Source organism: Lynx rufus, unplaced genomic scaffold, assembly GCF_022079265.1.
Source record: "Lynx rufus isolate CCGP_SWC_20201006 ecotype Redwood Valley unplaced genomic scaffold, mLynRuf1.p SCAF_2, whole genome shotgun sequence".
Classification (NCBI taxonomy): Eukaryota; Metazoa; Chordata; class Mammalia; order Carnivora; family Felidae; genus Lynx; species Lynx rufus.
The window spans coordinates 94,765,108-94,789,672 of NW_025814834.1; the positions used below are offsets into that span (position 1 = coordinate 94,765,108).

General features: G+C 36.7%; 1 protein-coding gene across 3 annotated transcripts in view; it reads right to left on the bottom strand.

The window, feature by feature from the left end:
• The window catches only part of R3HDM1 (R3H domain containing 1), a 171,119-nt gene that overhangs the window by 28,007 nt on the left and 118,547 nt on the right, over positions 1–24,565 (bottom strand). For all 3 annotated transcript variants that reach the window (XM_047082940.1, XM_047082938.1, XM_047082937.1), the window contains one exon: positions 19,899–20,050. In XM_047082940.1, the coding sequence (XP_046938896.1) occupies positions 19,899–20,050 (152 nt within the window). The remainder of the gene's footprint in view (positions 1–19,898; positions 20,051–24,565) is intronic.

The window sequence follows — 24,565 nt, forward strand, 5'->3', positions numbered from 1 at the left end:
ATCAGAATACAGGAAGAACTCTTACAATTCAATAATAAAAAGACACATAACACAATTATATTGGGCAAAGGATCTTAATAGACATTTTCCAAGGAAGATATACAAATGGCTAATAAGCACATGAAAAGATATTCAATATCATTAGTCAGCAGGGATATCAAAATCCCAAATCACAATGAGACATTACTAGAATGGCTATAATAAACAAGTCAAATAATTAACAAGTGTTGGCAAAGATGCAGGGAAATTAAATCACCCAGACAATGCTTATGGGAATGTAAAATGGTGTGGCTGCTTTAGAAAAGTCTGACAGTTCTTCAAATGATTAAACAAAGTCACCATATGATCCAGTGATTCCATTCCTAGGTATACACCTAGGAGAAACGAAACATATGCTCACATAAAACTTACTAACTAGGGGCGTGTGGCCAACTCAGTTGGTAGAACATGCAACTCTTGATCTTGGGGTTGTGAGTTCGAGCCCCTGGATGGGTGTAGAGATTACTTAAATAAATAAACTTAACAAAATGTACCAACTAATGCTTACAGCAGTACTGTGTGGAACCAACCAAATGTCCATCAGGTGACAAATGGATAACACAATGTGGTAGATCTATACAATGGAACAGGAGTCTTATACTGTAAAAGTAGTGAACTACTGATACAATGCTAACATGGATGAGCCTTAAAAACATTACGCTGAGTGAAAGCAGCTAGTCACAAAAGACTACCTATGATGCCATTCATATGAAATATCTATAACAGGGAAATCTATAGAGATAGAAAGTAAATTAGCGGCTGGGAGATGATGGTGGTGATGGAGTCAGAAGGTGACAGCTAAAGAGTATGGTTTCTTTCCTTGTTATTTTCATCAGTCTATTCACATTAAAACATTTAATTTTGGTAAAATACACGTGACTTACAGTTCACCATTTTAATCATTTTTTAGTGTATAGTTCAGTGCCATTAAGTACATTCACATTATTGTACAATCATTACCACTGTCCATCTCCAGAACTCTTTTCATCTTGCAAAATCCAAACTGTATTCCATAAATACCAGCTCCCCACTCTTTCTTTCCCCAGCCCCTGGCAACCACCATTCTACTTTCTGTTTCTATGAATATGACTACTCCAGGCACCTCATATAAGTGGAATCATACAACACTTGTCCCTTTGTAACTGGCTTATTTCATACAGCATAAGGTCTTTAAGATTTCATCCATGATGTAGCAGGTCATAATTTACCTCCTTTTAAGGGTGATATCCTATACAACCCACATTTTGTTTATCCATTAATTTGTTGATAAAAATTGCTTTTTTTCCACTTTAGGGTTTCTTTCTGAGGAGATGAAAATGTTCTAAAATTGATTGTGGTGACAGTTGCATATTTGTGAATATACTAAAAAGTACACTTTGAGTAGGTGAATTGTAGAGTAGGTGAATTTTATCTCAATAATACTGTTGCAAATAAGATAAAGGAAATGGCTGAATGAACAAAAATGGTGTATATATAAAAGGTATTCACAAAGAAGTTGTATCACATGAAGTTGCCCACAAGAAGGTTGATGACTTAAAATAACCCTGGAAATTCTAAACAAAAATGTTATTGTCATCATCTTATCTTTATGATTTTGCAAACATCATGATTTATTTCATATTACTACTTTTTTAAAAAAAATTTTTTTTTTTTCAAATTTTATTTATTTTTGGGACAGAGAGAGACAGAGCATGAACGGGGGAGGGGCAGAGAGAGAGGAAGACACAGAATCAGAAACAGGCTCCAGGCTCTGAGCCATCAGCCCAGAGCCCGACGCGGGGCTCGAACTCACGGACCGCGAGATCGTGACCTGGCTGAAGTCGGATGCTTAACCAACTGCGCCACCCAGGCGCCCCATATTACTACTTTTTTGATGGGAGACAAAGACTAAGTGTATTCTTCTCAAGCAGTAATTAGCTCATTTGAGAAGCAAGCCCCATATATGGTACAGCTTTTAGGGGCTACTAAAGATGCTATCTTTGAAAATTTATGAACAGTTGGCAAGGTGTGCTAGGAAGTCATTTGGTTTTCTGCCTTTTTAAACTATCTGATGTCTTATTGCCAATGTAGTTAAGAAAACTGCCTGAACTTATTACTTAGTATGCATGGCTGTGTTCTCCAAAGATGCTGTAATTAATCAACATAATCCATTTGGGGACTGTGATAGCCTGAGTATCACACATTTAATGTTTCTGAATTAAAAAAACTGAAGTGGTTAACACAGAACACTTCGAGACCCTTTGGTCCCAATGTCTGACTTAACAAGTGTGCCAAACTAAGCAAATTTCATTATAAATGTAAACCAAACTTAATTAGCCCAGCATAAATATAGGAAAGTGATATTTTATTCAAAAGTTGGGGCGCCTGGGTGGCTCAGTTGGTTAAGTGTCCGACTTCGGCTCAGGTCATGATCTCATGGCTTGTGAGGTTGAGTCCTGCATCAGGCTCTGTGATGACAGCTCAGAGCCTGGAGCCTGCTTCAGATTTTGTGTCTCCCTCTCTCTCCCTCCCCTGCCCATGCTCTCTCTCTCTCTCTCAAAAATAAACATTTAAAAATTAAAAAAAAGCAAAAGCTTGACTTCATCTTTGCCTACCCTATGACCCAGCAATAGCACTGCTAGGAATTTACCCAAGGGATACAGGAGTACTGATGCATAGGGGCACTTGTACCCCAATGTTTATAGTAGCACTCTCAACAATAGCCAAATTATGGAAAGAGCCTAAATGTCCATCAACTGATGGATAAAGAAATTGTGGTTTATACACACGATGGAGTACTACATGGCAATGAGAAAGAATGAAATATGGCTCTTTGTAGCAACGTGGATGGAAATGGAGAGTGTGATGCTAAGTGAAATAAGCCATACAGAGAAAGACAGATACAATATGTTTTCACTTTTTTTTTTTACTTTCATTATTTATTTATTTATTTATTTATTTTTTTATTTCCATTTTATTTTTATTTTTTTTATATATATGAAATTTATTGACAAATTGGTTTCCATACAACACCCAGTGCTCATCCCAAAAGGTGCCCTCCTCAATACCCATCACCCACCCTCCCCTCCCTCCCACCCCCCCATCAACCCTCAGTTTGTTCTCAGTTTTTAACAGTCTCTTATGCTTTGGCTCTCTCCCACTCTAACCTCTTTTTTTTTTTTTTCCTTCCCCTCCCCCATGGGTTCCTGTATATGTTTTCACTCTTATGTGGATCCTGAGAAACTTAACAGAAACCCATGGAGGAGGGGAAGGAAAAAAAAAAAAAAAAAAAAGAAAAAGAGGTTAGAGTGGGAAAGAGCCAAAGCATAAGAGACTGTTAAAAACTGAGAACAAACTGAGGGTTGATGGGGGGTGGGAGGGAGGGGAGGGTGGGTGAGGGGTATTGAGGAGGGCACCTTTTGGGATGAGCACTGGGTGTTGTATGGAAACCAATTTGACAATAAATTTCATATATTGAAAAAAAATTAAAATTAAAAACTATTCAAAGGTTATTCAATATTTCTGTGGACTTAAAAAAAAACTTTTAAAACTGAGGTATACTTCACAATGTTACATTAGTTTCAGATATATACCTTCTCTATATGTTATGCTATGTTCACCATAAGTGTAGCTACCTGTGAGCATATGACGTTAAAATACCACTGACTATGCTCTCTATGCTCCACATACTCTTCTGGATCTTTTTTGTTAGATTTTCCTATTAACAGCACTGTTGTAAACTTGTTTTGCAGCAATTTTAATTTTGGGAGTGGATTAAATATGTGGTAGACTTTTAGAGATATAATTACAGAATAAAAAAGTACAGCATTTTTGTGTTCTGCTAAATGTCATCAGACTGATTTATAGAAAAGTGGGCTTTTCATATGCCTAGCAACCAGCAAAGTCTCTTTGCAGAATACTTTAACTGTCTTATCTTCCATTTTTGTTAAAGTTGCCTTAATTCTCATTTCTTAGATTGCTGGTGAGTAAACATATTCTCATGTGGTAATTTACTATTAGTTTCTGTGAAATGAGTAAACTATTTATCTCCATGAATTGTTTGTTGAGTCTCACTGTTCTTACTCTAGTATAGAAGTGGTAAAAACATCTTATATAATAAGCTTCTATCAGACATACTTGTAACATTTCCCCACATCTTGCTGCTTTCCTTCTGAAATCTGTCTTAATGTAACTGTACTGGATCTTTACATTAAAAAACTTTCCAATATTCATCTATGTTTTGATAATGTACTTCTTACCTTAAATCCTAAGTCAGTAGAAAAAAAAAAAAAGCTATGTGAAAAGAATTTCCATAAACCCATTTCCGCACCTATCCCTCTACCAAAAATCTAACTTATGTACTTTGCTTTTCCTCTATTCACCATATGTGAATCCTCTGCACTCTTACCTAAGGCTAACGTACTTCCCTTTGAACGCTGGCTCTCCCCCTCCTTGGGGACCTTACAACTCCCCCTCTTCATCCTGCAGAGGCATATCTTTCTACTGTCTTTCCCTTCAATATACAAACACTTCTTTTTCCAAACAAGAAAAGACATTCTCTCTTGACCTCCTTTCCCCTCCCATGTACTATCTCAATTCAATGTTCCCTTTTTATGAAAGCAATTCTCCTCAAAAGTAGTCTCGATTTCCTCTCCTCTCATTCATTTGGCTTTTATCTCTTAAAGCCTTCCCCCATAGTTAAATCTATCTTCAACTGCTTTTCTTACTTTTTAGGGGGTTTGAAATATATATGTAAGAGTGTCCAAAAATATGTTACACAGTTCAAAGAATTGTAAAATTAACCACCATTCGAATACAGATACAAAATATCACTTAATATCTTAGAAGTCCCCATACCTTAGCCCCACATACACCTCAAATTGTTGCATAGTTGTGCTCTGAATGGATACACAATAAAACATTTATCCATTCTATTTGGGTGGCTGCTACAAACATTCATGTACAGGTCTCTGACACACATCTGTTAAGGTTTTAAGGTAGAGGCTGGAAAATTTTTTCTGTAAAGGAACAGCTAGTATACATATTTAGGCTCTGTGGGATATGTGGCCTCCATGGCTTATTCTTGTTTTTTAAAATGATCCTTTAAAAATTTAAAAACCATTCTTAGCTTGTGAATCATATTTGGGTTCTGGGACACTACTGACTTCTTTTTTAAGGTTATCAACCTAGTAGCAAAACTGCTAAACCACAGGGTGTGCACATCTTCAACATCAAAGATGTTTAGTTTCTCACCATGTTTGTTTTCTGCACAAAGGTTTTGCACCTATATTGTTGGAATTATTTTCAGGCATTTACCTCTTTAAAAGCTTTTAAAAATGACTTTTATGCCTCTGTTAAATGCCCTGTGGTATACATTTTTCCTTAAAAATACTTGTTTTTAAAGGTTTGTTAGTTTTGCAGCTTTTCTCTTCATTTTAAATAAAACTGGTCTTTGCTCAAACTATTAGCAAAGGAGACGAAGATCATTTTTTACAGCTTTAAGGAGATATAACTGATGGAAAATAAACTGTGGATTATGGGTATTATTTGAAGAGTTGTGACATATGTATACCCTGAAACCATCACTAACCCCAGAAGTTGCATTCTGCCCATTTGTAGTTCCTCCTTCCTTTCTTCCCCATCAACTAACTCCCCCTTAACTGTACCCTGCGCAAACACTGACATGCTTTCGCGCAAGAGATTAGGCTGCATTTTCTAGTGTTTCATATATAGGGAATCATATGGTATATACCTTTGTCTGGCTTTTCTCCACTCAGGATAATTATGAAATTCATCCATGTTGTATATATCAATAGTTCATTCTTTTTATTGCTAAGTAATATGCCATTGATGAATGTAACACAAATTGTTTATCCATTCAGTTGTTGCGGGACATTTGGGTTGGTTCCAGTTTTCATTTCTCTTGGTTAAATACCTAGAAGTGGAATAGTTGGGTCACAGAGTAGGTTTAAGTTTAACTTTTTAAACAAACTTTCCCAAGGTGTGTTTTTGTTTTAACCAGGGTTTGAGAATTCTTGATATATTCTCTACATGGTTCTAAGATACTCAACTTTTTGAGCCAGTATACTGCTTGACTTTTTATTTTTATTCTTTTGTACAGGGGCCAGTTTCCATCAGACATAATTTTCTGTCTGAAAGACTTCCTTTAATAATTCTTGTGGTGCAGGTCAGTTGGTGATTAATTCAGTTTTTGTACATTTGAAATTGTCTTCATTTCAGCTTTGTTTCTAAAAGATAAATTTACTGGTATAATTCTAGATTTTTTTCTTTCACTACTTCAAATACAGATGTTGTGTTACTGTCTTCTGGCTTGTATGGTTTCTAGCAAGAAGTCTGCTGCCATTCTTACCTTTGTTTCCTTTTATGTAATGTCTTTTTTTCTCTGGCTCGTCTTATGATTTTCTCTTTACCACTTATTTTAGAAGTTTTTTTCTTTCATGTTTCTTTTGCTTGGGGATCACTGAACTTTTTTTTGGAACTGTGGGTTTATAATTTTCATTAGATTAAAAAAATTTTCAGCCATTACATATTCAAATATTTTTTTGTTCTAGCCTTTTCTCTCTTTTGAGGATGCCAATTACATATGCATTAGGCCCCTTTAGGAGCACTGATGTTCTATTCATTTTTTTCCCTCTCTGATTTTTATACTGACATTGTTTTGCAATCGGTTTCATTTAGCTGATATTTCTCTTCATTATTGGCCTTAGTTTCCTACCTCTTCCCATACTTGGTAATTTTTCTTTGATGGCAGGCATTGTTAACTTTAATCTTGTTGAGTGTTGGATATTCTTGTATTTTTTAAACAGTATTTTTGAGCTTTGCCCCGAGTCACAGTTAAGTTACCCAGAAATCATTTAATCCTTTTGAGTCTTGCTTTCCTTTAGGCATGACCAGAGCAGCCTTTAATCTACGGCTAATGTTCCCCCACTAGTGAGACAGTGTCCTTTTAGATCCTCTACTCGATGTCTCATATATAATAAGGTTTAGACATTCCGGCTGGTAGGAATATAAACTATTCCCATCCTTGTGTGAGCTCCAGGGATTGTCCTGCCTGCTCTTGGCCTTGGATGGATTTTGTACATACAAGCACTAGGCAGGAATCTATTAGACTCCCAAGGGTCCCTCTGTAGATCTCCACAGACTTCTCTTGGTAGTCTCTTCTCTTCAGCACTCTGCCCTGTAAACTTTAGCCACCTTGCACTCCTACCTCCCATCTCTTTAATTTAGAGAGAGACTGCTTGGGCCCCCCTCCTTGAGTAGTGGCTAGGAAACTCTCTCAAGGCAGCAAGCTGGGGCACTGATGAGACTCATTTTATTTTCCTTCTTTCAGGATTTATTGTCCCTCACTGTCTGAAGGAAACTTGCTTTGTATATATAAATATTTTAAGTTCATTTACTTATTTTGAGAGAGAATGTGCGAGTCGGGGAGGGGCAGAGAGAGGAGAGAGAGAGAGAGAACCCCCTAAACAGGCTCCACACTGCCAGTGCAGAGGGCTCCAAGTCATAAACTGCGAGATCATGACCTGAGCTCAAACCAAGAGTCGGGTGGGTAACTGACTGAGCCACCCAGGTGCCCCAATTTTTCTGGTTTTTAAGTTAAGGCAGGAGGATAAATTCAGTCCCCAATACCCATCTTGGCTAGAAATGGAAGACATGAGGATGAAGATTTTTAAGATCCTTTCATCAACTTGCCTCATACTGCTCGCAACACCAGTAAGCGAAATACAAAGTCAGCACACTTCCAAGCCACAGAAATTATTCACAAAATAAAATACACGGGATATGCCAAAGGGGTATTTCCAAGTCAAACCTTTTCCACTTCCTAAACTTGGCCTATCTTAGGGGACTGCATGTTATCTAGGTTACCTATGGCCTGGAGGAATACCAAATAAAATTGAAAGCCCTTCCAAATCTTGGGCTGTGCAGAACATCACTGGATTTTTAAAAACGATTTGGAAAAGCTTAATATTTACACGGGGAAGAAAACAGTGAAAATCTAACAATTCAAAAAGTAGGCAGGGAAAATTAAGAGATTTACTTTTCCCTTACAGTTTAAAAAATACACTTTTTTTATCTGAATTTTTCTTTCATACAAGTTCTTTCTTTTCTATCCTTTAAAAAAGTACTACTTATTTTTTGGATAAATACTCTGGACCTTTTATACACAAGACTTCATGAACTATCTAAACTTGTCATTTCCTTCTCAGAGTTCTCTAATTTACTACATACTGTCTGCAATGTTGCAAATGACCTCTTCTTGTTACATCCAATGTCTTCTCCCTCTAATGGTTTTCATCTTTCCTAGCAATATCTGTTAATCTTTGAAATCTCCTTGTATGTTGGCTTCTCTACTCCTCTTTTCCTGTGCAGTCAGCCTTCATTTCAGACTGTTTCCTATTGGTCTTTCCTACTGCTGGCTATTAATCATCTAGTGTAAGTATTGGCAAACTATGGCCATTGGGTCAAGTATGACTCAGTGTCTGCTTCTGAATAGCCTGCAAGCCAAGAATGAATTTTACTGATAAACATTTGCAGTCAGTTTGATAGAAAACACTCATTTTGAGCCCCTTAATTAAATGAAATGTTATCTCCCTACCTAAAGTAATTCTATTCACTGCATTAGTAGGCCTGTATTAAATAAAAAATGTCCTCAATTATTATTATATTTTGAATATTGTCAACAAAATTTCTTTGGAAATCTATTTTCTCTCATATAAATACCTAAAATAGTATCAACAATTTTATATTTTTGTCTTTAAAGCCTAAAATATTTCCTCTCTGGCCTGTTATTGATAACTTTGTTGACTCTAGATCTAGTAGGTATTTAAAAAAAAAATTTTTTTTTAACGTTTATTTATTATTGAGAGACAGAGAGACACAGAGTGTTCAGAGAGAAGTGTTCAGAGAGAAGGCCAGGCTAAAGCTATATATATATTTTTTTTAATTTTTTTTTCAACGTTTTTTATTTATTTTTGGGACAGAGAGAGACAGATCATGAACGGGGGAGGGTCAGAGAGAGGGGGAGACACAGAATCTGAAGCAGGCTCCAGGCTCTGAGCTGTCAGCACAGAGCCTGACGCGGGGCTCGAACTCACAAACTGTGAGATGATGACCTGAGCTGAAGTCGGTGGCCTAACCAACTGAGCCACCCAGGCACCCCTCTAGTAGGTATTTTTAAGTAAATGATATCCCAATAATAATTACACCAATCTCCAACCCCAATGTTTAAAACATTAAAAAAATATACTTAATTATTTTTGGGAGATCACAAGCAAGGGAAGGGGAAAGAGAGTGGGACAGAGAATCTGAAGTGGGCTCTGCGCTGACAGGCTGACAGCAGCAAGACCAATGTGGGACTTGAACTCACAAACTGCAAGATCATAACCTGAGCCGAAGTCGGACACTCAACTGACTGAGCCATCCAGGTGACTCTCCAACCCTGACATTCTATTATTGCTAGTGAAACATTTTCCATCAAGATATTTGAAATTGTTAATCCTCACTTATAATATCACCAAATATTTGTATTTTCTTCCAAAAGGCCTCCTAGATGTATCCCCTTCTGACTGTGACCACCACAGGTAAGGACCCTGCCACCTGATGCTTGCTTGTATTAGGGGATCCTTCTACTTGTGTTTTCAGCTGAATTCAAATATATCTCAGCAACTTTACTACCCTAATTAAAAACAACAGCTTATTAAACACAAATTCCTTAGCCTGATCTCTTACAAGGTGGCTTCTCTCTATTCTAACCTAAAAGAAATGATGCAAATAATCTGTGGAAAGATATTCAAAAGTAATATTTAATGAAAAAAAGCAAGCTGCAGAATAAGAGATTTATGAAAATAATTCCACATGTGCAAAAAAATTCACAGTAACACAAATAAAAACATTCCTAACCTCTCTACATGAAAACAAAAACAACGATGCTCTCTTGCTAAACCACAAGTCTTTCACATAACTATTTAAAAGAAGTAGAAGTGTTAGAAAGGTTCATGCCAAAGTCTAAACAGTGATTATTTTGGTGAATAATAACTGTTTGCACAAAGGGCAATGGATAAGGTAGAAACTAAAAAGTTTATAGCATGTATTTTTATATGGTTTAATTTGTAAGCCAAAGTTGATGAATAATGCAATTAAAACTACAGAAAATACACTGTTTAAAACACATAATTCCTACCAAAGTTTACATATTAGGTATGTACTGAGAAATGACTTGAGAAGTGTACCAAAATTTAACAGTAATTATCTCTCGGTGGTGAGACTGTAGTTGATCTGCTTTTTCACACTTAAAAAAAAAATTTTTTTTTATATTTATTTTTGAGAGAGAGACACAGAACATGAGCGGGGCAGGGACAGAGAGACAGGGAAACACAGAATCCGAAGCAGGATCCAGGCTCTGAGCTGTCAGCACAGAGCCCGACACGGGGCTCAAACTCATCAACTCTGAGATCATGACCTGAGCCGAAGCTGGACGCTTACCCGACTGAGCCATCCAGGTACCCTTGATTTTTCACACTTTTTTTTACGTTTTGAAGCATTTTATATTTTCACATTTTCTACAATGACTATGTATCTCACTCATACACACACACACACACACACACACACACACACACACACACACACACACAAAATCAGAGATAGAGAAAAGACTGTTTCAAATAGACAAAATACAGATGTAGGAGAAATATTTTGGATATTTGTCAACAGAAACCCACTGAGAGAGAATGAAGATGAGCCACAAATATGATCAGTTTACTTATGTGTAAAATGGAGAGGTTTTGCATGAAAGGTTAGCTTTCCTCTCCATTCTTTAAGAGTACCTACTAAATACTATTATTCTAATCCAAAATATTACTACTAAGAGTCATTTTGAACTCACAAAAAAATGAAATAGCTATAGCATCTTCTTTCCTTCCCATTTAACATTCTGTCAATGAAACTTGATTTACTAATAAATTTTGCTGATAAATACATGCCTACAAAAATAGTAGAAAGCTTTGATTTTACATTCAGTGAAGAGAAAATGAATGTTGTGGAAAGGCAATGTTTTAGGCCCCCAAATAATTTTCTTATTACATTTTGTTTCTCTAGGCTAGGAGTTAACTTCTTAGTTAATAACAAAAACAAAACTTCATGAAAAGATATGGTTCAAACTGAGACTTTGTTATCAACAATTACGTCAAAGGATGGCTGAGGCAAACGAAAAACTTAAAATGCAAAATCAGAAGTTTAGGAGAAATAAAATGAATCCAAGACAAGTTTCAGAAGTAGGACAAAGAGGATACCACCGGAATAGTAGGATATAAAAATGGGGAAAAACAGACTGTGGGGAGGAAAAAGGAAAGGACTTAAAAGTAGGCTTTCTTTTTCATCATTTCATAAAGATACTGTGAAGCATTTTTTAGCAAGTTCTGAAAAATAAAGGTTATAGTCTCTTCAAGTTTCTCTCTGTGTATGCTAGCTCTTTGAGATGACAGATCAAAAACAAAAGTATATTCTCCTTTTTAGTTTCAAGACAAAAATGAAAAATGAAAGGTAAAACAGGAAGAAAAAATCCATCAAAATGAGGGCATTTTTAAGATATTATCCAACTAGCTTGCCACTTTTGAAGACATTGTAGGAATGGAATTAATTTTCTCTCCATACAAAAAACTGAGAGAAATCCCACGATTAGTTGTGAAACTAAGCTTCTCTGACCACTACATGGCTTGCTGAAAATGATAATCTTCACAGTATACATAGCAAGATAATCTAATCCAAACAAAAAGTTGTCTCAGTGATAATTTTATTTTTCAGCTCAACCTTTCACTTAACAATTCAAATTCTATTTTTCTGCATAAGAAGCCTCTGCCAAAAAAAGAAAAAGAGGTTGCTAAGCAACTCTCAAGCTAAGGAAGACATTTTTCAAAACAAAGTCTCACTGTTCTTACAGAAATCTTACCTCTTCTTTGTTAACAGAATGGAGCTCATTACAGTCCATTAATAAAAAACATAAAGAGTGCATGGATGAGGACTCTTTAAGGTCAGAGTTTAACATATATTTTCGATCTAAAACTGAGTACACTTGTTGGAATGGGGTTAATTTACACAGTTTTATCTTTAAACATTGTGTCTTGGATGAAAGTTTACCAATAAACAGTGATAAACAGACATAATTTTCTTGCAGACGTGTAAAATATTACTGGGTTATGGCTACACACAGCTCAACTCTGTGGATAAAAACAAGATGAGAAGGGCTTAATGCAGGTGAAGGGTCTTAACTCTTGTTGTCAGAAGAATCATCTAGATCAGACCCATGACAGTGAAATGAGAATGGAGAGAGCTAGGGGTTATGACCAGTGGTTTTTTTTTTTTTTTTTAAGTTTATTTATTTATTTATTTTGAGAGAGAGAGAGAGCGAGAGAGTGCACGAGCACGCGCGCATGCATGTGAGAGCGAGCAGGGGTGGGGCAGAGAGAGAGAGAGAGAGAGAGAGAGAGAGAGAGAATCCCAAGTAGGCTCTGTACTGTCATTGTGGAATCCAATGTGGGGTTCAATCTCATAACCCTGGAATCATGATCTGAGCAGAAATCAAGAGTTGGATGTGCTTAACTGACTGAGCCACCAAGGAGTCCCTATTACCAGTATTTTTAAAGGGCTCTACAGGTTATTCTAACAAGCTGATGAGATTAGAAATCACTGGTAGATATGTTAATAAGGTAGGGTTCTAGAAATCAGGGTAGAAAAGTTTAGACCTTCAGGTTAAATTCTATGGTTAACTTTTCCCATGTTTCATTGTCTCTATGTAAAATAAAAACAAACACACATTCTTATCCTTTTCAAAGGACACTTTAAAGACAAGCTTCTAGAAATGTAAAAAGTATAGACAAGAAGACATTCTGGAAGAAAGGTTTTATCTGCATTTCTAAGCTTTCTGTAATAAAATCCCAATTAAAAAAAAAAATTCATGTTTTGAAAGTGGGAGAGCGCATGTATGCACCATAGTGGGCGAGGGGCAGAAGGAGGGAGGGAGAGAATCTTAAGCAGGCTCCATGCTCAGTGTGGAGCACGACCCACTGGGAGATCATGACCTGAAGTGAAATCAAGAGTCGGATGTTTACTGACAGAGCCACCCAGGCACCTCCAAAACCCCGTTTTAGAAGGACTGAAACAGAAGGTGGAGAAATGCTGACCAGGTAGGCAGGGCTCAAACAGTAATAATTCTAAGGTTATATATACCATTTGGTTAGCAAAATGCTTAGTAGCTATACATATTGTGTTCCTTAATGCTCTTAAACGATCCTTCCTTATATTCATTTTGCAGGACTTCCTACTTGTTTCTTATGTGTAAGTTTAGCTCTCCATAAAAAAAAAAATTGTAGCTCCCTAAGGACAAGGACTATGTCTTTTCTTTCTTCCATATCTAAACATGTTTAAATATGTAAATTCTTGCTGGATTGAATCTTTAGCATTAGAGAGGAAAGCAAACCTTTTATAGTCTTCTGAAAAATAAAGGCTACAGATTTGTCAAATTTTATAGTCTTTACTTGACTATTAAGTCAAAGCTTTATTAAGATTTAGTAGGCTTTAGCAGTAGAAATGATTAAAACTCACTGATAATATAAACTCTACATTATTACTGCATTCTGCATGCCTTTATGGTGTCTAACACAGTATGAGGCATAAAATTCGGTTGATTCTTGTTATTCATGATAATTATGTTCTAAAAGTCACATGAACACTGAATTAGCAACTACCGAGCCATTGTCTCTACAGGAAATACAGGGTTACTAAGAGCCTTCTGGTCACAATATCCTCATCAACTGATCAACATGTAACCTTAATTTTATGTGTATCTGTTTAAAGACCTTTAATGTAGACTTCTTACAATAACTAATTGTGTGCAGTATTTCTTTATTAAACATTATTTGAGAGGGCTTTAACACTTTCTGACCCAGAGTAATTTGACCACAAACTTCCTTGGCTTTTGGCCTCACAATGCTGTCATTATGCTTTTCTTACTGGTTGTCATCCTATGAATCCACAAATTTATCTGCTTTTCTATCTTTATATAGCTTCATCACATATTTTAGAGGTTACCTTAGTACTTTCTGGAGTGGTCTCACCTACAGATGGGTGGATTTCTTCCTTTTTCTGGATGTGCCACATTGCTGATTCCTTAACATTGAGCTGATGGCCAACAATATAATTCATTCCAGAACAAACATATTTACTCCATAAGACACATTACACCCTTCTTGTGCTTAGGAACACTAGACAGAACTTCAGTATTATGCCTGGGGGCCATTTTAAACAGCGAAATTACCAAATAGCACAAAAATGCCAAAACTGTAGCACTAAATAGACTGAAAAGGAAATTTCCAGTATGAGAGCTGAAATAAGGTGGAAGACTTAACCTGTTTGACCTCAGCTGAGAATGTGTACGTTGGGCGACTCAAATTTTTCACTGCTCTGTGCATATGTTCAAATGGCTGAGAAAGCCTGCAAATATCTATTTTTGGATTATAAATAAATTATAGGGAATAGGCACTTTTGCAAATACAAATTGACAACAATGTTCAACTGTATATATTTCCTTTATGTAAGTTATTCTGAAGGGATAATGTAGTATACTTTTTCATTCCTCAGCTTAGTGTTTTGGTAAAAATGCAGATTTCAAATTCACTGAAGTAAATGAGGATAAATTTTCTTTCTTTCTTTTTTTTTTAAGTTTATTTATTTTGAGAGAGAGCGAGTGAGCACAAGTAGGGGAGGGGCAGAGAGAAAGAATCCCAACCAGGCTCCTTGCTATTAGCACAGAGACCAACATGAGGCTCAAACCCACGAACTATGAGATCATGACCTGAGCTGAAACCAAGAGTTGGATGCCTAACTGACTGAGCAACCCAGGCACCCCAAGATAAATGTTCTTAAATCTACAAAGTGAATGTCTTTTAAGAAGTATGCTTGGCATACAAGAAAAGAATATGTAAATTCTGGTCACATAGAAAACACAAGTCATTTAGAAAATAAACTAACATTTTATTATATTTAGTCTACTTGGGAATAACATTTGAAAATATTTTCTGCTTCAAGGACAAACTAATGATACTCTATGGTTTCTTTCATCGTTCCTACTACTTTTTGGGTACGTGTCTGACCAGCAAGCACAATAATCTGGAACACAGCTCAGATCCAGGTATGAGGTAAAGGCATGTGAACTATTAAAACAGAAGTCACAAACTCCTCAAAGATATCAAAACCTTTTTTCAAAGCAGAGCCCTCCAGGATCTGACTCATAGCCTTTCTTTTTAAAAACCTAGTTCTAGTAACTCCACTGCAGATTTAAAGCACCTACACTGACTATAAGTGACAAAGAAAGAGCCTGATATTAGAAAGTAAGTGAAAATATCTCCAACATGCTTCAAACTTCTGTGGGGGCACAATTACTGAGCATAATTACTGATGCTCAGGATTATGGCTCTGAATAAGCATTAAAAAGTTTTATTAACAATTTTCAGTGTCTTCTACCTAAGAACATAGGCAGTATATACTATATTTTAGAATAATTTTCATACACAAAGTCCTACACATTAAATTCTGCACACAGATCCTGTGAGGTATTATTCTTATTTTACACATGAGAAAACCAAAGTGCAAAAAGACTAAGAAACTTGCCTAAAGTCACACATGCTTGAAGACAGGTTTTGACTCCAAAGCTCAACTTCTTTCTAAAATTTTTTCTAAATGTTTCTTTATTTTGAGAGAGAAAGAGAAAGAGAGAGCAGGGGAGGGGCAGAGAGAAAGGGAGAGAGAATTCTAAGCAGGTTTGGTGCAGTTAGCACAGATGTAGGGCTTGATCTCACAAACCGTGAGATCGTGACCTGAACCGAAATCAAGAGTCAGATGCTTAACCGACTGAGCCACCCAGGCCCCCCTTAGCTTATCTTTTTCTAACCATATAATGCCCCCTCCCCCCAATCAATTAACGCCTCATGGCACAAGATTCAGTTATCTATAAAAAGTACCTAAGTTAGACCTCTTCATAACCTGATATCAAATCAGGTAGATTCCATGATGAAGAGCCTTAAGGAACAGGGCATACATTTGGACTCCTGAGAAAATGGCAGAAGTTATAAGCAGTATCTTAAAATAAAGAAATGAAGCTAGCTGAAAAAAAAAATCTGTTATCAGTCATATTACTAAATTTGAAAGATTTAATTCTCTCATATTTCAAACATGATATGGTTGTATATTTAAAAAAATGCAAGTTGTAGACATTTTATATTTTAAACTATTTATAAATGCCATTTTATGTCTGTGTTAATCTATCTTACTTGTGTCACCATACCCATTATCTGTGTTACCATACGATTAGGTACAAGGAGGAAGTGAGGAAGGATACAAACCAGGAGAGAAACATGGGTTATCCAACATGTGTGTATATGGAAAATGATCTCATTGACAGGGTCAGGGGAGAGAAGGCAATCAGAACAACAAAATACTGCCTGCATATGATTTCATTTACGTAAAATTATGTTTGTGATGAAATGAGGAAAAAACAAACACACAAAACAAGAATGTCTTACACTGAATCTTACTAATCTGATCTTCACAATACATTGTTAAAGACTGAATACAAGATACTGTCTATTTCATTAGAACCTACCACCTAACCTAATTTCAATACCTATGTATTTTAGACGTGTATGTATTGATTTGGGCAGGAGGCTAATGTGACAGAATGCACACTCTAGAACGTGAACACTGGTCACCTGGAGGTGAGGGCAGAGTGGGGCCTAATGATTAGCCTTCATTTTACACACCTTTGTATTGATCGTTTAACTTGTGTCAGCAAGCATAATTTATTTTGTAGTAAAAATATTAACGAAAAATTTAAGAGCATATAGAGGTTGCAGACACAAAATAGTAACATTAAGGCCAATAACTGTACATAATTGAGAATAATATATATGTACCAATACATATGTGTAAGTTGGCCTCTGTCATTAAAGAAGTGTATTCAATTCACTATGCATTTACCGAGCTTCTACCCTGGGCTAGGCCCTGCTCTAGGTGCTGAAATATTCAGATAAACCTCTGCTCTGCATGTAAACACACTGGAATACGTAAATAAAATATAATTTATAGAACAAATCTAGATATATGAAGGAATGGTCTCTATAATATTAGCCCTTGGATTGTAATACAATGATCTAATTAATAAATGCCAACAGTTGATCTTTACATTGGAAATCTGAAATATTATAGCAATTTGCTTATTAAATATTGCCCAGAATCACCAATAAAATTTCAGTAAAGAATGCTGTTACATTTTTTAAAATGCTGTTATAGTTAAAATTTTTTTTTTTAATTTAAAAATTAAAAAAAAATAACGTTAGTTACAGATGTTTTCCACTCAAAGGTATCCTTAATCAATTCTGTGTACGACTTACACTCCTACCTAATAACTAGCATAAAAGGTATCAGGATAAAAGTGTGACAGGATACACATTCTTGCTTTATGTGCCATCCATTCCATTTCTCACATTGGTAATCTGTAGTTGGAAGAGATCAATGTAGTTTGTTACATAGTAACCAATCACTACTGTCAATTTACAGCTAGCTTATTTCAAACTTATCTTACTCTTCTCTTCTAGGTCTACGCACTAAACTGAGTAATTCCCAAAAGTTTTTCTCAAGATTAAAGTTGGAGGGGAATCTCAGTTCTCTTTTAATTGCTGGGCTTCCAAGCTATTCCTCAGGCCAAGGCCAGCTCCCCATATTTTTATTTTCTTGTGGAAGCAGGACCAGGAACTAAACGTTCGTATGGTTCTTTCCAAAGTGTAGTTATTAGCATTCTACTTGACGGTTTTTAGATCCTGCCACCATTTTTTTTTAAAGTTTATTTTTATTTTTGACAGAGAGAGAGACAGCGCGTGCTAGCATGGGTGGGGGAGGGGCAGAGAGAGAGGGAGACACAGAATCCGAAGCAGGCTCCAGACTCTCAGCTGTCAGCACACAGCCCGATGCGGGACTCAAACTCACAAAACGCAAGATCATGACCTGAGCCAAAGTCAGACACTCAACCGACTGAGCCACCCAGGCGCCCCATCCTGCCATCATTCTTAAAATAAGGTTGAATTTAGGGGTGGGTAGTACAGAGCTGTGCTCTTTCCCATCTATAGACACTCCCAGGGCCAGCTCCCTCGGAAGTCGAGACAAGATTGCTTTTGTTTCAAAGGAATGATAAATATAACAAACATGGGAAAGTTTTTATAAAGTCTAAGCCATCTTTATAGGTCCTTTTAGACTTGATCTTCTTTCAAGAAAGCCCCTCTACCCAGCATGCAAGCCTATAAAACTTACAAAAGCAGGGGTCTTTTGATCTCAAATAAGTCACTGTATTAAGTAATACCCCTTCTCTCAGCTTCAACAAAACGTTACACTTTGGTTCAAAAAGCAGATAATTCACAGCCATTCTCACACCATCCATTTCACTTGTGTTAGCACAAAATTCTGCTTCTGACAACTGAAATCCTGAACTGGCATTAGAGACCCCAAATTTACATAAATCAGAAAAAGAAGTTCAGATTGGGAGCATTTCTCCTTATTTACAGAATTTAAACTTACACAACAAATGGGAAATTTAACACAGTATACATTTCTTTTTTTAATTTTTTAACGTTTATTTTATTTTTGACAGAGAGAGAGAGAGAGACAGAGCATGAGTGGGGGAGGGGCAGAGAGAGAGGGAGACACAGAATCTGAAACAGGCTCCAAGCTTCGAGCTGTCAGCACAGAGCCCGGTGTGGGGCTTGAACATGCAGGGACAGTAAGATCATGACCTGAGCCGAAGCTGGATGCTCAACCAACTGAGCCACCCAGGCACCCCAAACACAGTACACATTTCTATTTTCAGTGTGTAGCTGCTCTACCTCAAAGACACAACCAACGTGCTGATTAAAAATCCTGGGCCTCTTCAATCTGTGACAGTCACAGAGCTGGAAAGGGCAAGGAAGTAAGCGAATCCTTTGTGTGTGTGTGTCCTATGTGTGTGTGTTGTGTCTGGTAACAAATACGAGAGCCAAGTCTCCATTCTCCCAAGCAGATTCAATGAAACAAGTCTGTCAATCCTTTTCTCACCCCTAAATATCATCACCGGTAACCATAACCGGTGCCAAACTCTTACCAGCAATGAAAACTTAGGTCTTCCTTCTTGAAAAGAGCAATGCAGTCCCTCTGGCAACCTTACAGGGATGTCATGAGAATAAATCAAAGACTGTAATACTTTCTGAATAATGGACTAAAGTTACCCAATTCAAAGGAAGATTACTATTTATATCACATTAGGCTTATCAGAGAAGCTTCTGTTCTTCCAAGTTGAAGCAGCTAAAGAAGTAGTTTCATAACTTGCTTTTACACAGAGCTATTATCATTTGCTTCTTCTATATGCCTGTCTCCTCTTACTGATGAAAAATGAGTTCCCTGTAGCCTGAAAAATTTCAGTTAAGAAATTTTGCTGCTAAGGTTATACACAAGAAATATTCTCCCCTGACTCCTTACAAAAACCTTAAATATTAGATGCTCCAAACTCCAACGTCTATGGCCAACTACTGGTTAAGAGGAGAATTGCCTACTTTTAGGCACATGAGAGACGATCTGACTCTTGTTCAGTTTACATATGAAATGTTTTGCATATACTGATTCTGTTAAAAGAACTATTAGAAAAGTAGACTGTATCATAGTTTTTCTATTCTATATTAGACAATCACTTCAGGTCATGCTCTTTACTCAATTTTAAAATTAGCAACAGACCATAATCATGATAAACAATGAGAAGCTATAGGATTAGGTTTCTTGGTCATACTCACCTTAAATTACTTTGCTGACCAGGAGGAATGACACTATAGTAAACTGGCATTCCTGTTGTGGGCATAGATCCTTGATTAGACTGATTAGGGAACATAACAGGCTGCTGATAAGTCTGATGGGCAATTCCTTGAGAACTTTGAGGCAGTGAAACCTAAAATTTGAAAGACAATTTAAAGGGAAAAAGGTTCTTCAAAATCTGGCAAATGTTAATGTCTCCAGCCTCCATAAACTTTTCCAGTATCAACATTTAGGAATAAGCTAAAACTGCCAATCGGCTAACATGATAAATTAGCTACAGTACCACAACTTTATTTCTGTTCTTTTCAGCCAGCTATTATTTTTGGCTAGCCTTTATCAGTTGTATAGTAGGCTAGATGTATTAGGTTATAAACATAAAATGTGACTTATGTCCTTAAGTAAAACTTGTTTTAAAAAAGAAATGGTTTCCAGAGGCACCTGAGTGTTGCAGTCAGGTAAGTGTCTGACTCTTGATTTCAGCTCAGGTCATTATCTCAGTTTGTGGGTACAAGCCTCGGGTCGGGCTCTGTGCTGACAGTGCGGAGCCTGCTTAGGATTCTCTCTCTCCCTTTTTCTCTGCTTCTTTCCCACTCACATGCACTCTCTCTCTCTCTCTCAAAATAAATAAACTAAAAAAAAAAGAAAAAAAAAGAAACGGTTTCCAAACACTGATGACATTTCCAAATATGGATGATGATTTGATGTGGAAAAAGTAATACAATACAGTTTGTCTCAGGCAGAGCTAAGTAAAACTCAGGTAGGGCACCAGGGAGATACACTGCATCATAAAGAGTGTGAGTTTTGGAGCTTAAGATAAACAGACATGGTATAGACTCCATTCCTTGGCTATCTATGAGACTTTGGGCAAATGACTTAACTATTCTGAGGATCATCAGCTTCGTATCTGAAAAAATGGGATACTACCTCCATCTCAAGGGAGGCATTATCTCCACTGCAGTCTCTATTTACAGGATCTAGCACAGTAGGCACCTGGTGAATAGCAGATCTTTCAGTTCTGTTTTCTGTATTATCTACATAGAAACCACATGAACAGAATGGGTTTTTAAGTACACTGGTTTCTCTACTTTCTAAAATAGAAACCACGGACACAATTGGCTCTTCTGATGTTGTTGTTCTAATGGGTTTTTAATTCATAAATGTGCCACAACATTACGGGTGGATTATAGTGATTTTGGTAAATAGGGCCAATGTAAAAGCTTCTGAACGTTATGATGATGATGATGATGTTAGCAATGGTAGTATCAACAGTAGTAATAGTAGGATAGTGATGACAATGACAATGGAAGTTAATATTACTGACTAGTTACCATCACACATCAGGTTCCATTCTAAGAACTTTATGTGTGTTATACTATTAAGTCTTCCTAATAACCTGAAAAAGGTACTTTTATTATCCCTGTTTTATAGATGGGAAAACTGAGGTTAAGTAACTTGCCCAAGGTTGTATAGCTAGCAAGCAGGGAAGTTAAGATTTGAACCTATGGGGGCGCCTGGGTGGCTCAGTCGGTTGAGCATCCAACTTTGGCTCGAGTCATGATCTCACAGTTGACGAGTTCGAGCCCCGCGTCTGGCTCTGTGCTGACAGCTCGGAGCCTGGAGCCTGCTTCCGATTCTGTGTCTCCCTCTCTCTGCCTCTCCCCCACGCATGCTCTGTCTCTCTCTGTCTCAAAAATAAAGATAAACATTAAAAACAAAAAATTAAAAAAAAAAAAAAAAAGATTTGAACCTATGCCCTCTGGCTCCAGAGTGTCAGCTCCTTAATCATCTCACTATTCTATCTGGCCTTTGTGATTTAGAAGTTGATTAACTTTTTTTTAAGTTAATTAATTTATTTTCATGGAGAAAGAGAGAGTGTGCAAGTGGGGGAGGGGCAGAGAAAGAGGGCACCAGAGAGATCCATTGTCAGCATCCCAAAGTCTGATTCAGGACTTGAACTCACGAACCCTGAGATCATGACCTGAGCTGAAATCAAGAGTCAGACGCTTAGCCGACTGAGCCACCCAAGCACCACTGGAAATTGATTAACTTCTAAGTCTTGCCTATATAACATGTTACTGAAATGCAAACCAGTCTTTTTAAAAAACACAGTAATCCTTTATTACTTTCAATTTGGCTCAATTATTGCAAAGAGAAAGTTACTGGTTTGATTTATCCAATTCTGAATAACTCTTTTTGTCTACTGAGGGAGCGCAACATTCTAAAATTATTATTTATGATAGTATCTAAGTTCATATATATGGAAGACAGATCCAGGGAAAATGACACAGCTCAATCTAGATGATTTAAGCTATAGAATAATCTACAACTAGTGGTAAAGAAAAAATTGAAGTACCAAAAAAAAGAGAGGTAACAGTACTTGAGACCTATGGCCACCAAATACAATCTACTAAGGACAGATGATTTTTCTGGCTTATTTTTTAGATGGCATTTTATCACCACCTAGCCTGTCTACGAGAGGTAGTAGGAATTATAAGGCAAGTTCTTAATGCTCTATAGAGCCATCCTTCTCATAGTGTTTTACCCAGTTTGAAGATTATATAAAATACCTTGAGAAATGATTTATAACTTGTAAAAACAAGTATGCTATAGAAATTATAATTACTGTCTTAGCACTGAAACATTTTCAATATCTAGCTCTTTTTAAAGAACTATACTAACAAGTCTGTAATTTATTTAAAAATTGTATTAGTCACACCAGACTGTGAACCCCCTAAAGGTGAAGGGCAGATCTTATTTTCACAGTGCCTGGGTACTGGGTTAGGAAGCATGATCAAGGTCCTTGACAAGGGAGAGTTCCTGCTCTGGTACTGATCCTGTCTAATGTCTATGGAGAAGTAGGGGATGGGCAGTCTCATGTGCCTGGGCTCAAGTACAGAGGATAAGGAGTAAAAAGCATGAGAGATTGGAAAGAAAACAAAAATGTAAAACCTAGTTTTCTTTCTTCCTTAGTTGCTTTCTATTATCAGGAAGCTAGAAAACTAGACATACTGTTAGTGCTCACTAGCCCTTCCTTGACAATTCTGTAGTTTACATTTAATTTCAATTTAAAATTTCTGGAATTATATGGAATATGCTAGCACCTTTGCTCATATCCTTCCCCATCCCCAGGATTTCTTCATAACCAACTTATGCCCATAATTTTCTTTTAAGAGCTAGTTAAAGGTTTTTATCTTTCCAGAGAATTTCTGTATTTAAGTTCCTAATCGGTTCATGGTTTTATTTCATAATCCTGTTATGGGACTGTATACATCACCAACTTGTTCACACGTACATGTATCTTACTAACTAGTCTTATCTTTACCTCATTGAAATGAATGAAAATGGTCTTTGGATTTCTTAACAATAGACTCAGGTATGGAAAGCCATTAGGCTAATAAAACAAACTCACTTGCAAGTTATTCCAGAAGGATGAAGGAAAGGTAAAACAAATTTCTGAGAATGTGTCATATTACACTAAATATACCTGACCTATACATGAAACAATAGGTATTTCTACTTTACAACTATAAATTAAAATCCACAATACTTTTTAAAAAAAAAATGTTTATTTATTTTTTTGAGAGAGAGTGAGACAGAGCACTGTCTCAGAGGCAGAGAGAGAGGGAGACACGGAATCTGAAGGAGCCTCAAGACTCTGAGCTGTCAGCACAGAGCCTGATGCAGGGCTTGAACTCACGAACCACGAGACCATGACCTGAGCCGAAGTTGGACGCTCAACCGAATGAGTCACAAGGCGCCCCCCAACGCACTTTTTACATAGAAAACTCAAATAGTTTTATGACTTTTATTTATTTACTTTTTTAAAGTTTACTTTCTGGGGCGGGTGCGGAAGGGGCAGAGAGGAGACAGAGGGTCTGAAGCGGGCTCTGCAATGTCAGTAGAGCGCCCAATGCGGGGCTTGGACTCATGATCCGGGAGATCGTGACGTGAGCCAAAGTCAGACAGTGAACCAACTGAGCCACCAGGTGCCCCAGTTTTATGACTTTTAAATAAACAGAACCAATAATAAAAAAATTTTTAAAGTGTAGTAGTTCTCTGTTAAACTATATTCAGTATTCTGTACAACAGTTATTCTGTGCTTATGTAAATTGTTCTGGGAAATATAAAGACAAGATACACTTCATAACTCATTTTATGTAGTGACCAAAAGTCCACAACATTTTTAATACATGATATGCCATTCCTTTCTAGGACTGGTGGTAGGGAAAAAGATCAGTTCCATGGAAAACCTGACATTCTTTTCTATTCTATTAACACTGATTTATAGTTTGTATTCTGCCTCACTCTTTTAAATACCTACCTCTCCCTCTATTTTCCCTGTCATCCCCCTCTCAACAAGACTTTCTAAGGAGCTGAAGAAAAGAATCAGATACTAGGTTGTTATATGTTTCTATCATTGGAAACATAGACAATGCCAAAGAAAATTTTCTTGCCAATACCAATGTGGTTCACGTGGTAGTACACATTTAATTATTTATAAAAATTAAAGAATTGAATGAATAAAGCAATACAATGAGGTAAACAAAATTGCTATAACTAATACAACTCTTATGACTATAAATTATGTATCACAGAATCATTTCCCCTATAATAAGAAAAGAACGAAGATGCACTGTAGCTATATATT